The 16676-nt window shown below is 39.1% G+C and overlaps 2 protein-coding genes across 3 annotated transcripts in view; one reads left to right on the top strand and one right to left on the bottom strand.

Annotated features, from left to right (window-relative positions):
* NPR3 (natriuretic peptide receptor 3) overlaps positions 1-16676 on the bottom strand; it is a 67787-nt gene that overhangs the window by 28425 nt on the left and 22686 nt on the right. For both annotated transcript variants that reach the window (XM_061189162.1, XM_061189161.1), the window contains exon 3: positions 15017-15183. In XM_061189162.1, coding sequence (XP_061045145.1) covers positions 15017-15183 — 167 coding nt within the window. The remainder of the gene's footprint in view (positions 1-15016; positions 15184-16676) is intronic.
* On the top strand, positions 9027-9320 carry LOC133089615 (coiled-coil domain-containing protein 167-like). The gene has a single exon (XM_061187690.1). The coding sequence runs from the start codon at positions 9027-9029 to the stop codon at positions 9318-9320; it is 294 nt and encodes a 97-aa protein (XP_061043673.1).

Genomic DNA, 16676 nt, shown 5'->3' with positions numbered 1-16676 from the left:
TTCCTGTCAAATTATGTGAAATGCAGCCATTTTGCTGCTGCTCTATTAGTAAAATGCAAAGCTTCATGTAAGTTTAGAAAGTACCACGCTGCTCTAGCCACAGGGTGGCCTGACTCAATAAATGTTTCCTGAGCAGAGCTCTCTGGTAGAAAGACTAAAGCCTGGCACTTGAAAGACTCACTCATCTCCTCCACGGAACAGAAAAGTATCACCTTTAAGTTTACTTATGTTGTCTTCCTTTTCCAGGTTCCTCTTTTAAATGAAATATCCTGGTAAAGCTAATCTACTGAACCCCCAATATCTTTGTGGAAATGAGTTCCTCACCAAGTGGAGAAAGAAGGATGCTGAGGCCCCCAGAGCACAGAGATGTTGGAAGGGAGGAGAAAGGCAGAAAAAAGAACTCTGAGCTTTCATCCTCTACAGTTCTGCCCCATGCTTCTTCACTTATGCTAATGGGTATAATTGTTCAAGCTGATGTATGTTCTTTCTGCAAGCTGAACTGGTAATGCATCTCTAGTCCATATTTTAAGTGACCTGACTCTTCTAGAAAGAATGTGCTTCCGCTGTAAAGAGTTTGGCCAAATGCGTGAAATGCCCTTCTACTCCATTCAGTGACGATACAGGAAGAAAAACAAAGGAAAATAGCTTGGCCTTTGGATTGTGAAACTTATTTCCACACTGCATTGCTATTTTAGTCATGCGCATTTGAGTATATTGTCACCATTATTGCAAAATATCTTTCTAACTGAAACTACATCACCGCACATAATGGAAAAAAAATGCAGTGATTGTCTTTTGAAAGGTCAAAATGAAGTCTACTGCTTGGAAAAATCATTTCTCATAGGTGCTGTGGATCCTCCTTGAACATTTTCCAATTGCACCAGTTCAACAGCATTTTTGCAATTAATAAATCCACACCTGCCAATATGTAGAAATCACAAGCAAATGGATACCTATTTACAATCAAACAAAAATACTTTAGCCAGGAGATTCCCAAGTTTTTTTACTATTCTAACTTAGCACAACTAAAGCTATTTAAAAGTTACAGAAATAAACAATTTTAAAGCATTTTTCCCTTTTATGTCAAGAAAGTGAAATTGATGTATTTTTTTAGATTTCAGTACATCTTTATTTAAATGCGTTTTGAAAGCCGACTGATATTTCTTTAGCTAGAAAATAAAAGAATGGCTTTTAAAAAGCCATTCCTCTTGCAGTCCTTATTCTGCCTGATTACATTTTCCTAATAAAACTAATCTTATTAATATGTTGGTATGTGAACGCATTACTTTTCTGTTGTTAAAAGCCAACTTGTGGTTTGCTTTGATTCTTTCAAATACAATTAGCAAAGCCCTCCAGTGCCTGAAAGGGCCTTTTCATTTGGACAAATTATTCCCTGGCTGACTTTAAAGAAAGGGGGTGAGGGCACAGGGCAGGGTGGTGTTGGGGTGATTCTCCTATTCTGATGCAGCTCTGGCAGACACAAAAGGCTGCCTGTGCACACCCTCACCAGAAGTGGGGCAAATACTGCTTGGTCGGCTGCATTTTTTTTTTTCTCTTTCATTGGTTTTACTGAAGAGCTAACTGAAAATTTTCAGTAAGAGTATCCAGTTCCAATTAAATGATATTATATAAGACAATAAGGGGGGAAGTGCCCGGCCAGGATTTCACTGACGAGCTGATAACTTCTCAACTGATATCACCTCCCACACTGCATCTGTGCAAAACCAGTGTCAAAACACAAGCTGGATTAGACAGCTTTACTGCTGGGCCTTCCCCTCATTGAAGGAAATGAGAGTGTTGTTTTTCAACATTTTGGACTTTCCAAAATGTAATGCCTGGTCTATCTAAACAATGATTTATTAAACCTTGTCTCTGTTCAAATACCGTGGCTAGATAAGCTGCAGGCTCCAGGCTCCTATTTCGTTTTTGAGTGTCAGAGGGAAATCTGGGAGGGAGGGATGGCCCAATACACATCCCACCTCCCTAACAATTCTGCTGTGCATCAGACACTGCCGGAATATTTGTTTAATTAGTTAAATTTTCAACTTTTAAATAAGGAGAAAAAACAAGCTATGGGTGGCCTGCTAACCTCAAATGAGCAAATATCCAAGGTTATAAAATCACCCCCTGCTCAGAATACCTGGTTAGAAATAAAAACAGCATTTACCAAATTCTACCCCAAGTCAAGAACAGAGGTCGCATTAAGAAGTATGAAACTGAATTTGAAAGCCAGAGTACCAAGGATGCAGCATTATTTCATTAAAAAAATGGACTCTGCACATTCTCTATAACTAAAACACCTTTCTTTAACAACAACATCAAAAAGCCATCTCTGAGATTAACTGGAGAAATACTTTTTTAAAAAATGCATCTAAACCACTCTTAAAAACCAGGCTCTAATTTTGTGTTTGCAAAACGACACTTGCAGCTGGATCCCTGCAAATGCAAATTGGATGCAGAACATTGCAATTACTTAGTTTGTGTACACAAAGATGAGTTTTGCATATACAAAGGGTTTCAGGCTGCAGAATGGTGACCAGTCTGGAGCTGAAGAAAAGTTGGTCCTTTGTATTTTAAAGCTGGAGTAATGAAAATTTCCAAGAGACTTTTATGATGTAATGTTATAAGCAGCAGAATACTTTATTGGAATAAAATCCTCCTAAAATGGGGGTAGGTGGGTTGTGATGATTGTTACACTATGAGTTTTCAATAAAGGGTAAGTAAATTCCATATCCAGATATTGACAATGAAATACAACATCTAAATTAAGACTAAAGTTAGAAAAACACTTTCAACATATGGTAACAGAAACCTGGGAATGGGAAAACCCCTTGAGGTGGTGACCCCAATCTCTGGTTTTACAACAGAGGAAGCCCTAAGAAGTAAAGGGACCCAGGCAAGGGCCTTCTCAGCCCAAGTCCAGGGTCAGGAGCTCTGCCTTCTCTCCTACAGCTCCTTTCCCAGCTGGATTGCCTTTGGTTCTAGAATAATGCTGTCTGCAACATTGGAGATTACTAGGGAACAGATCCTATTCAGAGGAGATGGTCTCTACTACCCAAGGTTGCACTGGAAGGTGACTGAGTCCCATGCTGGAACCCTCTATACAAGTTTATGTCTTCCAATGTTTTCACTTTTTTCTGAAGTATTTTGTTGTACAATAAGAGAGTCCTAAGAGATTCTAGAAAGGGTGCAAAATTGCTACCACTGCATTGTGATAAATTACAAATAACCCACCAGGACACAAACAGGTCCAATTATTTTTATGTAAATATTCCATTTTTTAACCTTAAAACTTAGCTTTTTAAAAAATCCACTTTAAAACCTAAACTTCTACCTACACTGGCAACAGGATTCCTAGATGATATTCCTATATGTGTTCCTTTTTCAAATGACACTGGCATAAGAGCTATATTAGAGGAAACAGTTCAGCCCTGGACATAAAGTAAAATAAAGTCTTCATACACTAGTATGACAAACCTGTAAAAGAACAAGCCTTTTCTTAGTGAGTATATATTATTGTTAATGTATGTTGCTTCTGTACAACTGCTTTTGAAGAATCACAGAGGGCAGGCATATCTGTGAGAGTAAGAAAGAAAGCACTGAGCTAATAAATCAAGATTAAGTAGCCACTAGAAGAGAAACTGTAACCAAATGGGAAATTCTAAAGGAGCAAGAGCATTCTGGACTAAAAGAAATACACTGACTCCCTCTCTCAAACACACACTCTCTCTCTTTTCCTCTTCCTTCTTTGCTTTGAATATAACTAGATTACCACAACCACCACCACCCCCAAAAAATAAAGATGGCACCACCATCTCTGCATACTTGCATGGTACTGAGAGACTTCCAGTAAGTCACAACCATTGAAACATACATTCCCTGCAAAATCCCCACTAAAATGACAATGAAATTTTTAAGATGTAAATTTACAAGTTGAAAGAGTACAGGAAGGAAATAGTAGATGAGGAAAGTCAACAAAATTTTGGAAGTTGGAAAGGGGTAAGTGACTCAATAGACCTGAGAAACCTAAATCCAAGTGTGCATGGGAGCATGACAGGGAACTCCAACAAGAAGCAAAGAACTCCAGTCCAGAGGCTCTAGAATTGGAGACACTAGTTACCTCTGGAGGTAGGGATGCAGTGGGGTTGGAAATACTGGGATTAGTTGAAAATTTGTACAAGGAGCACTTAAATGTCAGATCCCCCACCCCCAAGCCTTACACAGAGAAGAAACTGTCCCTTCCTATCCAGGCAGAAGACAGGAGATTTATTGTCTGAATATGTTGACACAAAGATCCGACTGGGAGGGTACAAGTCACAGCTGGAGATTGGGTGAAGCATAATACTGAAAATTGAGGTGTAAGTGAAAAGTCCTCAATCCTAAAGGTGAGAGTCCCCCCTTTCTAGGCTCCCAGAATGTAGGGCAGGCTTATGACTCTCAAGAAGTTATCTGCAGGAGAATTATTTATTGAAACTGACCAGCCTAAGAGAAACAACCCTCACATAATCATATCTGGGATAACCCTTTGAAAAAGCCAACTTGACACCTTATTACCCTACAATAAAGTCCACCACTAGACAAGTTCCCATGCACACAGAACTTAGATAAGGATTACCAACAGTTTAAGAAAAGCTTATAATATGAAAGAGAAAGAATTCAAAATGAATATTTTTAGAAAAGAATTTGAAAGAAATAGGCAAGCAGGAAGTAAAAGAAAACTTTAAAACAATCTCAACAAATATGAAATACCTGCAATTATATGAAGCACCTTTGTTATATGTGCCCTTAGAAAGAAAAAATTATGACAGCCCACCAATTATAAAATGAATCTCAACTTTAGATAAGTTAAAATGTGAAAGAAGTATATTCTAGAACTGATGAAAGAGTATACTCAGGAAAAGAAGATATTGCATCCAGGAAACAAGGTCAGTGTTTTATTTTTGAAAAAGAGAGGCACTCAGAGAACAAAAAAGAGGTCTTGTAAATTAAAAATATGATATCAAAAATTAAAAATTCAATAGACAGGTTGGAAGATAAAGTTGTGGCAATCACAGAAAATAAAAGAAATTGGAAGAGTTGAAAAAAATGGGGGAACCCAAGGAGAAAAACTCCGAGACACCTATTAATCAAACTAACAAAAATTAAATTCAAAGAAAAAATATTAAAAGCAGCAAAGGAAAAAGTAACATACAAGGGAATCCCCATAAGGTTTTCAGCTGATTTTTCAGCAGAAACTCTGCAGGCCAGAAGGGAGTGGCAGGCTATATTTAAAGTAATGAAAGGGGAAAACCTACAACCAAGATTACTCTACCCAGCAAGGATCTCATTCAGATTCAATGGAGAAATCAAAAGCTTTACAGACAAGCAAAAGCTAAGAGAATTCAGCACCACCAAATCAGCTTTACAACAAATGCTAAAGGAAATTCTCTAGGCGGGAAACACAAGAGAAGAAAAAGACCTACAAAAACAAACCCAAAACAATTAAGAAAATGGTAATAGGAATATACATATCAATAATTACCTTAAATGTAAACAGATTAAATGCTCCAACCAAAAGACACAGACTGGCCAAACGGATACAAAAACAAGACCTATATATATGCTGCCTGCAAGAGACCCACTTCAGACCTAGGGACACATACAGACAAAGTGAGGGGATGGAAAAAGATATTCCATGTGAATGGAAATCAAAAGAAAGCTGGAGTAGCAATACTCATATCAGATAAACTAGACTTTAAAATAAAGACTGTCACAGAGACAAGAAAGGACACTACATAATGATCAAGGGATCCATCCAAGAAGACATAACAATTATAAATATTTACGCACCCAACATTGGAGCACCTCAATACATAACACAAATGCTAACAGCCATAAAAGGGGAAATCGACAGTAACACAATCATAGTAGGGGACTTTAACACCCCACTTTCACCAATGGACAGATCATCCAAAATGAAAATAAATAAGGAAACACAAGCTTTAAATGATACATTAAACAAAATGGACTTAATTGATATTTAGAGGACCTTCCATCCAAAAACAACAGAATACACTTTCTTCTCAAGTGCTCATGGAACATTCTCCAAGATAGATCATATCTTGGGTCACAAATGAAGCTTCAGTAAATTTAAGAAAATTGAAATCATATCAAGCATCTTTTCTGACCACAACACTGTGAGATTAGAAATCAATTACAGGAAAAAAAAAAAAACTGTAAAAAAACACAAACACATAGAGGCTAAACAATATGCTACTAAATAGCCAAGAGATCACTGAAGAAATCAAAGACAAAATCAAAAAATATATACAAACAAATGACAATGAAAACACGATGACCCAAAACCTATGGGGTGCAGCAAAAGCAGTCCTAAGAGGGAAGATTAGAGCAATTCAATACTACCTCAAGAAACAAGAAAAACCGCAAATTAACAACCTAACCTTACACCTAAAAAAATTAGAGAAAAAGAACAAACAAAACCCAAAGTTAGTAGAAGGAAACAAATCATAAAAATCAGAGCAGAAATTAATGAAATAGAAACAAAGAAAACAAGAGGAAAAATCAATGAAACTAAAAGCTGGTTCTTTTTATTCTTCAATTTGTTAATATGGTGTATCACATTGATCAATTTGCATATACTAAAGAATCCTTGCATCCCTGTCCTTCAAAACTAAGGTGAAATTCAACAAAGAAGGAGATTTGATATCCAAGAAAAAGAGGATCCGGTACAGGAGAGAGCTAAAGGTTGATATTGAAGAAAGCAATTACTCTAAACTGGAGCAGGAAGACAAAGGGGGAAAAAAGAAACATCATTATCCAAAATTTTTGGCTGAGGGAATAAGAATGAAATAGTGAGAATTACATGGAAGCAAATAAAAAACCAAGGAAATTACTAACTGCAGAAAAAACGAAAAGCTAGGCAGGAAAGGAAATATAATCATAGAACACTACATGATTCAGTTGTAAATACATATACTTATACATATATATGCATGTCATAATTATAAAAGCTCTATTTTTTTAGCTTCAAATTTTATTTTGTGACTATACCTTTAACTAAAAATTATGTCATAAAATATTGGGAGGATGGGAGGAAAAAGAAGTATTGGTAGAGGAAGAGTGTATAAAGGAGCTAAATCTTTTTCCATTTTACAAAATCACAAAATAATATCAAAATTTTTAATATTCAAAACATCAATATAAATAAGCTATTTTAGAAATATAAAAGGAAACAGCAGAGGCCAATAAAAACGTTAAGGATTATGGCCTCCAAAGAATGGGAGTCAGGAGTGGAGAAGAGCAGAACGGGAGACTTGTGTTTGTCTTAACTCTCAGAGTATTATGAATTTATTTTTAATTCAGTGTGGGTCTTCTTTCACTGTATTCAATTTGGAAAATCATGTATTGTTTTGATTTAAACAACTACAACATCAAGGAAAGAGGGTGAGCTTCACCCAAGGGCAGAGCCAACTGTTAAAGGGCCAGCCAGTGAATGGGTCTCAGAAGTGCCAAACACAATAGGAGAATGGGCAAAGCCAAGAGTGGGATTTACAGGACCGAGAAGTCAGAGCAGCTGCCAGAGGGGAAAAGATGTCTCCAACATTGGCTCAGTCTAAACTGAGAAATAGTAGCTGGGACAAATTTAAGTCTACCTCTTAAAGACATCATGTGAAAACACTGGTAGTTGTAAAGACTGGACTGACTCCCTAGTTCAGAATGAAGGAATAAATAAATGAATTAGTATCTCTTTTATCTCAGAAATAAAACTAATGGTTTTAGAATATAAGATTAAAAAATATTAGAGCATTCAGGTGTCTCTTCCTTTTCTTCCAGGGGAGTGATTTTTCAATGCAGCCTTGCTTGCACAATGTTGTACCCTATCCAGATGAGTAGATAGGGCTTGGGACAGTAACTGCTCAAATGGCATGCTGACCAACCCTGGTCTAGTTCAATGATTCTTACCTTTTTGTGACACTGATCCCATTAAAAATCAGATGAAGGGTGCTGGCCCCTCTCTCCAGAAATATACACATGTGCACTTACATACAAAATTTTGCACAGAATTGTAAAGAGTTAGTGCACTCTAACTCAAGAAACCCTCATCCACTTAAAGAGGTCATGGAAAGTTGGATGAATTTGGAGGGAGCCTCCTACTAAAGAACTAAGTGAACCCACTCCACCGTATTTGATTTCATTTCTCTAGAAACGTGGATATTTTCACACATGTGCCACATTTGGTCTACTGCAAGATAAACTGTCCAGACTTGTGTGAATGCCATCAGTGTGTCAGAGTGCTGACACTGAAGTGAATGATGTTTCACATCCGTGCTGGCACAGGAATGCAGCTCTTGTAGCCTCCCAGAGCTCCATGGCCATGGATATTTATATACTTGCTCAAGTATTTTTAGGTGATGAAGATCCCACCCAAGATGGGACCATTACATGGTCCAGGATCAAGTTCACAGCCATGGTCCCTGGGGTGTTCAGTAAACAGCATCTGCTGATTTAGGAAATGGTGGTTTACACTTCAGAAGAAAACAGGCAAAATAGATCACTGCAGATGGAGAGGAGACAGAGTCCTAGCCGGACTTTGTCAAGTATGTGAAAGAGTAAAGAGAAACTGATATCTTAAAAGTGTGTATTTGGGCAGGCAGGGGGCAGGAAAAGGAAGGATGTTCTCCTGCCTGTGCTGCCTGCCAGGCTCACTTGTAGGGCCTGAGACACTTAATCTTCGGGTCATGGGTTTGCCCCCATCTTGGGCACATTGTTGTTAAAAAGGTCAGACTGATGTAGTGGATAAAGAAAGCCACTGACCAGGAGTCAGGGGATGCAACTAATCTTGGCTTGGCCACCACACAGCGCATTCTAAAACCAAATACCAGTGCTCTAGAATTGTAACCATTCGGTGGCAGAGGCCAAACAGCTCCATCCAGACACCCTGGAGTGAGAGCCACTGCACATGTGGGCGACCCAATATAAACCACCAGAGAGCGTCCAATAATGACTCCGGGAACCCGGCAAGTAACATGACTAAAAAGAAGCTGGAGAATCTGGGCATCACTCTAGAGATCGATGGGCTGGAGAAGAAGCTGTCACAACGTCGGAGAGACCTGGAGGCTGTGAACTCCAGGCTCTATGGGGCGGAGCTGAGCTCAGAGGCCAGGAGGTCTCTGGAGAAGGAGAAAAGCAGCCTGATGAACAAAGCCTCCAACTATGAGAAGGAGCTGCAGTTGCTTCGGCAGGAGAACCGGAAGAACATGCTGCTGTCTGTGGCCATCTTCCTCCTTCGGACCCTCATCTACACCTACTGGACCCTGTGAGCCTGAGATTTCTCCAGTCAGCACAGGCTTCCCCTCAGCTCCGTGGTCACGGCCAAGCAGGCCCGTCAAGCCTCAAGAGAACCAAGGTACAAGGGCCATTTCTGCCTGACCCAGACATCAGAGAGGGCTTCCTGTCGGCCCAGCCCCTCTCGCCTCCCATTCCTGCTGTGGGGCTTGAGTCTCCAGAATGACTTTGTGCTGGCTTAGCCCAAGGGAAAGGCAATAAAGACCACCCTGGCTGCAAAAAAAACCCCACCAGAGGAGGCTAGACAGACACTTGGCAAGCACTTGTCTGAGCCACGCTGGGAGTCCCACTGATATTTGAGGGCCTCTCCAGTGGGGCTTTACTTCTAACTTTAGATTTCTGATGACCCCCGCTAGATGGTCTTCAGAATCCCCACCGTAAACACCCATTACTACCTCCCAGTACCATCTCCCACAGTATAAGTGGATTTGAACTCCTGGCTTTGTGTACCTGATAAGGTCTAAGCACAGGACTCTGTCACCACCCAACATTGTTGTACTGACTGCAATATAGTGGTTACATTTGGAAAAGCCACCTCACCTCCCTGGGCCTCAGTTTTCACCACTGTACCGGAAAGGGGTTAGATTTGATGTCTTCTGGTCCAATAATAACCCCAAATAATAAGCATAATAATAATAGTTTACATTTACTGGCTGCGTCCTCTATGCCAAGCATACAGTAAGGGGGATGCAAGAGTGAACAGAAACAGACACGGTTGCTGCTGTCATGGAACTTACTGTCTGGCAAAGGAGGCCAAGGTTAACCTAAAAAATCCCACACATAGACCTGTGGTTACAACCAGAGAGGCGTGCTATGATAGAAAGGAGCAGAGTGTGTGAGACTCGTCTGGAGTGTCAGGAAAAAAACATCCTGAGAGAGTGGTATTTGAGTTAACATCTGAAGGATGAGCAGGGGTGCTGGGGAGGACATTGACATGCAGGAGCCTCATATACATTGGTTACATGGGTCTGGAATATGAGAAACAAAAGTAAGAGAAATAATGGCTACCATGTATTGAATATTTACTTAGTGCCTGGCATTGTGTTCAATATTATTTATATACAGTGCTTGAGTTCTTTCAGTGACCTTGTCAGTTAAAAATTATTTATCCCCATTTTAGAGTCAGTAAACTAAGGCACAGTTTCAGAAACATGCTCAAGACCAAAACAGTAAAGACGCAGAGCTAGGTCTGTGAAACCCCAAGCCTGCACACTTAACCATGAGGCTATACCATCTCCCAATATAATGGGCCCTATTAAAAGATGATGCATCAGAATAGATTAGGTTTCCACCAGGTTCACTAGTAAAAGGACAAATATACTTTTAAAAATACTATTATAGTACCCATAGGAATGGCGGAGACACTGTCATAGATACATGTGGTAATAACGAGACAATTACAGTACATGCAACACCCAGAGCCCCAGTGATAGCCCAGACCTAAGCAATCCTATTTTCCATCGCATTGCACACGTGTACCCACCCAACTACCCACCAGAGATGAGTGAAACAGGAGTGGACTTCCAACCCAAAGAGCCTAATCTACAGGCTGCCAATAGCCTTTGAGACAACCCAGCATGGAAAGCTCCACCAAGGCAAACTTGTACAGGTTCAACCACAATTATATTCTCCAAGATATGAACTGGGAAATCGAGGAGTTCAAGACTTGGTATATAGAGAGAGCAGAGTTATTCCAGGAGTGCAGAGATTATTAAAGTTAGAAAACTCTAGTAATGAAGGTGGTTCAAAGATACAAATGTCCAATTATAAGATAAATATCAATACATTCCAGGGATGAGATGTACAGCAAGATGACCACAGTCAACAATACTGTATTGTATATTTGAAAGTTACTCAGATAGTAGATTTTTATAGTTCTCAGAGCCAGAAAAAAAATTTGTTTGTAACTATGTGAGATGATCAATGTTAACCAAACTTATTGTGGTGATCATTTCTCAATATATACAAATATCAAATCTTTATGTTGTACTTACACTTATACAATGTTATATGTCAGTTATATCTCAATAAAACTGGGGTTCAGGGGGAAAACCCTGGTAATGCAACTCACCACATTATAACAGAATAAAGAAAAATATCTTATTATTTCAATAGATGTAGAAAACGCATTTGATAATATTCAAACACCCCAACCTACACAGGTGATAAAATTCCACAGAACTGAATACCCACACACATGCACATACACACGTAAGTACAAACCAAATTGAGGAAATGTGAGTAAAATTAGTGCATTGTATCAGTGTCAATATCCTGGTTGTGATCTTACATATAGTTTTCCAAAATGTTACCACTGGGGAAAACTAGGCACTATATATGAGGAATGTCTCCATACTGCATCTTAAAACTGCATGTAAATTTGCACTCATCCCAGTTAAAAAGTCACTTAAAAAAAAAAGAAGGCAAGAGTTGGAGATGAAGGTAGGGAGAAAGAGAGAAGGAGAGAGAGAAGAAGAGAGGAGGGAGAAACAAAGTAACATTAATAACAAAATTTGGTAAGTTTAAAATATATAATAATAATTTTATTAAAAAACACCATTGCCATTCCATCCTTCTAATGTTTCAGTATAGCCTTATAAAAATTTTTAAGCTCCAAATTTTTGCATCTTGAGAAGATCCCAAGCTTTCCAAAGACGCCAACCACATGCTAATCTGATAACTGTGATACTAGCATACACGACATGGGGTCAAGGATATCATATAGTTTACAATGCCTACAATCAAAAGCTGTGTCCTGACATAGAGAACAGAAATGTGGTTGCCAAGGGGGATGTGGGTGGGGGAGGAATGGAGTGGGAGTTTGGGGTTAGCAGATGCAAACTAGTATATATGGGATGGATAAACAAGGTCCTACTATATAGCACAGGGAACTATATTCAATGTCCTGTGATAAACCATAATGGAAAAGAACATGAAAAAGAATATATATATATGTATAACTGATTCACTTTGCTGTACAGCAGAAATTAACACAACATTGTAAATCAACTATACTTCAATTAAAAAAAAACCTGTGTCCAGATCCTTTCCTAATCTACATTATGTGAATCTTTATGTTTTCTGTGCTATTTTTGTTTCAGTTATCCTAATAAAGGGTATCATTTTGCCAGAACAGAACTTCACCAACAAATAAAAACAAATAAAAGAGAACTTCCACAATCTAATAAAGACTCTTTCCCCAAAACCCCACAGTAAACATCACACTTAAATGGTGATATGAACAGATATGAAATCTTTTATATGCTCTTCACTTTAAAGTTCAGAACAAGGCAAGGACGCCCACTACCACTACTTATATTCAATACTGTATTGGGATCCTAGCCAGTAGCATTAAAAGTTTTAATTTAATTAATTATACTTAATTTAATCGACAATGTAATTAAATATCTCTTAATTAAGCATACTTAAAAGAAGAACTGAAAAGAAACAAAATTGTTACTATTCACAGGTCTTGTGGTTGTTTAGAAAATGCATGGTAAAAATTTAGAATAGAGTCCACCAAAGTTGCTGGATTTGAGATCCAGTAACAAGGACTGAAGAGCTCACGATGGGTGTCACTAACGGAAATTCTAAGTAGATGAGACAACCTATTAGTACAAACAAGAGAAGCAGCAAGAACGAGCAAAGAACTGAGGCTTAGGATGAAGACCACCAAGTCTTGTTACTCTGCTCCAGCATCTCCCGCTGCAGGAGATCAAGCTCTAGCCTCTGCGAGGCCCTGTATCTCCCTCTTCCACGATACTCACCACAACCACCTGTCTAAACTAACCTGATAAACAGCTGCAGTGGCACTCAAAAGAGCACAGCTAAAACACACATAACTATGAAAGACAGAATAAGTCATTATGAGGAGCTCCAATTTCTACTTTACATTATCATTTTTATTTATTTATAAAATCCGTTTTAATGATCCCACCATCAGAGGGAAGCGATATTGTAATCTACAACTACAAATAATCTCTAAAGCAGCAGTCTTTGGTTTGGAATGTATTATGGATCTTTGTAGTAGGTACCCCTTCCAGGGAGATTTTGCCTAGACTACCATTAAAATAAGATTTAATATTCTGAACACAGGGTAACTAATGACCAAGAAGATGTACCTGATAGTGCAATGGAATGCCAACTTTTGCCCACTAAGTATCATCATGTTGGACAACCTATACTGGAATACTTGAACTTCAACAACCTTAGGAAAGAGGTTAGACAAAATGACACCATTTTTGAGTTTTTAAACCAGAAAATTAATGTGAACCTAGTAAAGTAAAATAACATACAGTGGCATAGGTAAAAGACTTGTATGTTTTCAATATTGACACAGGCCACCTCTGGCAGAACTACTGAAGAGAACTACAGTGTCCTTTGTGTCCTTTCACATTCCTGAGGCAAAAGATTCGGAAGATGACAATACTATCACAGGTTTCTGTAAACTTGGGCTCTACTTCTTTCATAATTAAGAACACCCTGTCCAACATGGCAGCCACTGGTCACGTATCGCTACTGAGCACTTGAAGTAAATTAAGATACTCTGTAAGGGTAAAATACACACTAGATTTCAAAGACTTCATACAAGAAAAAAAATATACAATCTCAGTCATAATTTTACATTGATTAAATGTTGAAATGATTTTTTTCTATTTAAGTGAAATAAAATGTATTATTAAAATTAATTTCACCTGTTTTTTTTTAACTTTTTCTAATGTGGCTACTAAAAACTTTTTAATTACATTTGTGGCTCACATTACATATCTAGAAGACAGTGTTAATTTAGAAAGTCAAAAGGTATTTTAAATATGTGTGTAATATATAAATCACATTTTAGACATTAATACATGTTTATAAGACCCTCTGTATGTCGTTTAGTAGCAAATTCCTATAAAGACAGGTATGATCTTATAACAATAGTACCAAAGAGGCACCATTCATTGAGTTCCAACTTTTTGACCAGACAGTGCCAAGGACTTCAGCTAGATTATCTGTAATCCTCCCATCCTCATCTGAATGAGGGAGACTGAGGAATCTGCCCCAGATCACACAGTTAGATGTCCCTCTACTGAATCCTAAGCCTGGCCTGAGCTCCTGACTCCAGTTCACTCTTGGAAGATGCATGAGTAACAACCGCACTAATGGTGTGCGACGCTCTGGAATCCTTCAGCAGGGAACAGCCTGCAGCAGAAGGAGGCGACAACACGGCCACAAAAGAGAGAAGCAGACTGGCCACGAAGCTAAGACAGATTGCCAAAAGAAGGAGCCTTCTAGAATCCAAAATACCTTCCTCCACCAAGCTCGGGAAAAATCAGGCATGCAAAACTTTGGCAATCCTTCATCCGTCTTCTCCCCCAACACGCTCCTAGCAGAACAGGTGATGGAAGTCTCCAGATCTCTGCTCAGCATGACCACAAGTACCCACAGAAAGCAATTTCCCTTCCTTCAGCAGCTGGCAAAGTGTAAGTGAAGCGTGGGGTGATGGGCGCCTGGTGGGGAGGAGGGAGGAGAGCTGGCCAGAAAAAAAAACACACACACACAGGAAGCAACAGTGACATTCAGACGTGAACCTAGGAATGGTTCAGAACAGGACGCTTCATCACACCTGATTTAATTCGAAGACTGTTTTCAGGATGCTGAAGGTCTAGGCTCATAATCAATTACTTACATAATCCTCCTCACTGAGCCCTTGCTTCTCAACAGAACTTTTCACCTCCATGGAAAACTTCTCAAACTCAGGTTTCACTGTCCTCAGTAGAGTGATTGTTTGGAGGGATGAGTACGCTTGCTTAGCTTCAAAGTCGTGTTTGTCTCCCCTCTTCCACGAGCCATCTCCTACGGGAGAAGTAAAAATATTTATAATTCCAAGCCAGTCACCATAAAGGGGCCATTCTCCCTTTTCAACTGCGATGTGTCTCTACATGTTTCTTTTTGGTGGCTGGGGCAGGAAGTATTGTCACAGTTTTGCACTTGGATAGAAAGTGACAATGTCAAGATCCTCAAAGGAGAAGAAGGCCCTTTGGACACGTGTTACTTTGAAATGTGAGGCAGAAAGAAAAGCACTGTTGGGTTAATTGCCTTATAGTAACCCTGTAACTGTAATTTTCAGCCGCCAAGAATTGCAGCACTGCAGGACTAAGCAGTAGGTCTATTCCTTTCCATTCACACTTAGTTTTTAATATTTTTTAATCAACTGTGGAAGTCAACCAAGATGTTACTGCGCTACAGTAAACCCGACGCTACGTAGATGTGGAAGGCAGGGATGGCTACATACGACAACAGATTTACACAAGTATTATAAAGTTGGTGCTAAAAGAAAAAGGTTTGAGATTACTGATATTTCTTGAAATGTTTCTCGAATCTCTTCAGACTGAAAAGTAGCTTAGGTGAACTTGAGGATTTCTATCTCTCTAGTGCTGGCAACATCAAAAAGTTTATTTATTGGACAAGTCGATCTGTGCATCAATAGTAATAAAATAAAAATTGCTAACATTTATTGAGTATATATATATATTATAGTAATAATAAAAGCCTAGTTATTGAACACTTTATATTTATAAACTCATTTAATCCTCACAAGATCCCGTGACTGTGGGTACAATTATCCTATTTTACAGATGAGGAAACTGAGGCACTCAGAAGCTGGGTACCTCGCTGCTTCACGGCTCTCCCTTTCACAAAAGCAAAGGCAAATTACATGGATAAGAATCATTCCTCTTCTCTTTATTATTTCATTTTTGAGAAAACATGTGGCTTGCAGGACCCCAAAAGGAAATATGGACCTCTAACTTTTGACCATAATAATAATAATTCTGTGAATTATCATTATGATTCATTGAGATCTCTGAAAATACCACAAGAAATTCAACCAGCCAGAGTCCAACATCACAGTCATTTGTTTGCCCTGAGCCCAGAGTCCATAGCAGATGCCCAGAGCCCAGCAGCTAAACAGAGAGGATGCTTCTGGAATGTGCAGCCAGGGCTCCGTGGCCCTTGCTCTACTCTTACAGAAAAAGTTCAGTTAAGAGCTGGTGGTTTTGGAATTTCTATCATAGCTTAAATCAGACAAACATGGATTAACTGAACTACGTGCAAGTTTCTGTGACAGCCGGAACAGTGGGCATCATAAATGTTTTGAACAGTCTCCACCACCTTCAAGAGAGGGATTTAGAGATGGGCATGTAAACACCTGAAGTCATTACAGGGTAACAGTTAGCTTACTACACGGGGCAGGGGGTGGTACATGGAAACCACGCAGAGTAGAGAGGAAGAGGTAACCAGCTCCAAAGAGGGAAGTTTCATGCCAGGAAGAGGCATCAGCCTGGCCC

Source organism: Eubalaena glacialis, chromosome 4 (genome assembly GCF_028564815.1).
Source record: "Eubalaena glacialis isolate mEubGla1 chromosome 4, mEubGla1.1.hap2.+ XY, whole genome shotgun sequence".
NCBI lineage: Eukaryota > Metazoa > Chordata > Mammalia > Artiodactyla > Balaenidae > Eubalaena > Eubalaena glacialis.
This window is presented reverse-complemented; position numbering and strand designations above follow the sequence as displayed.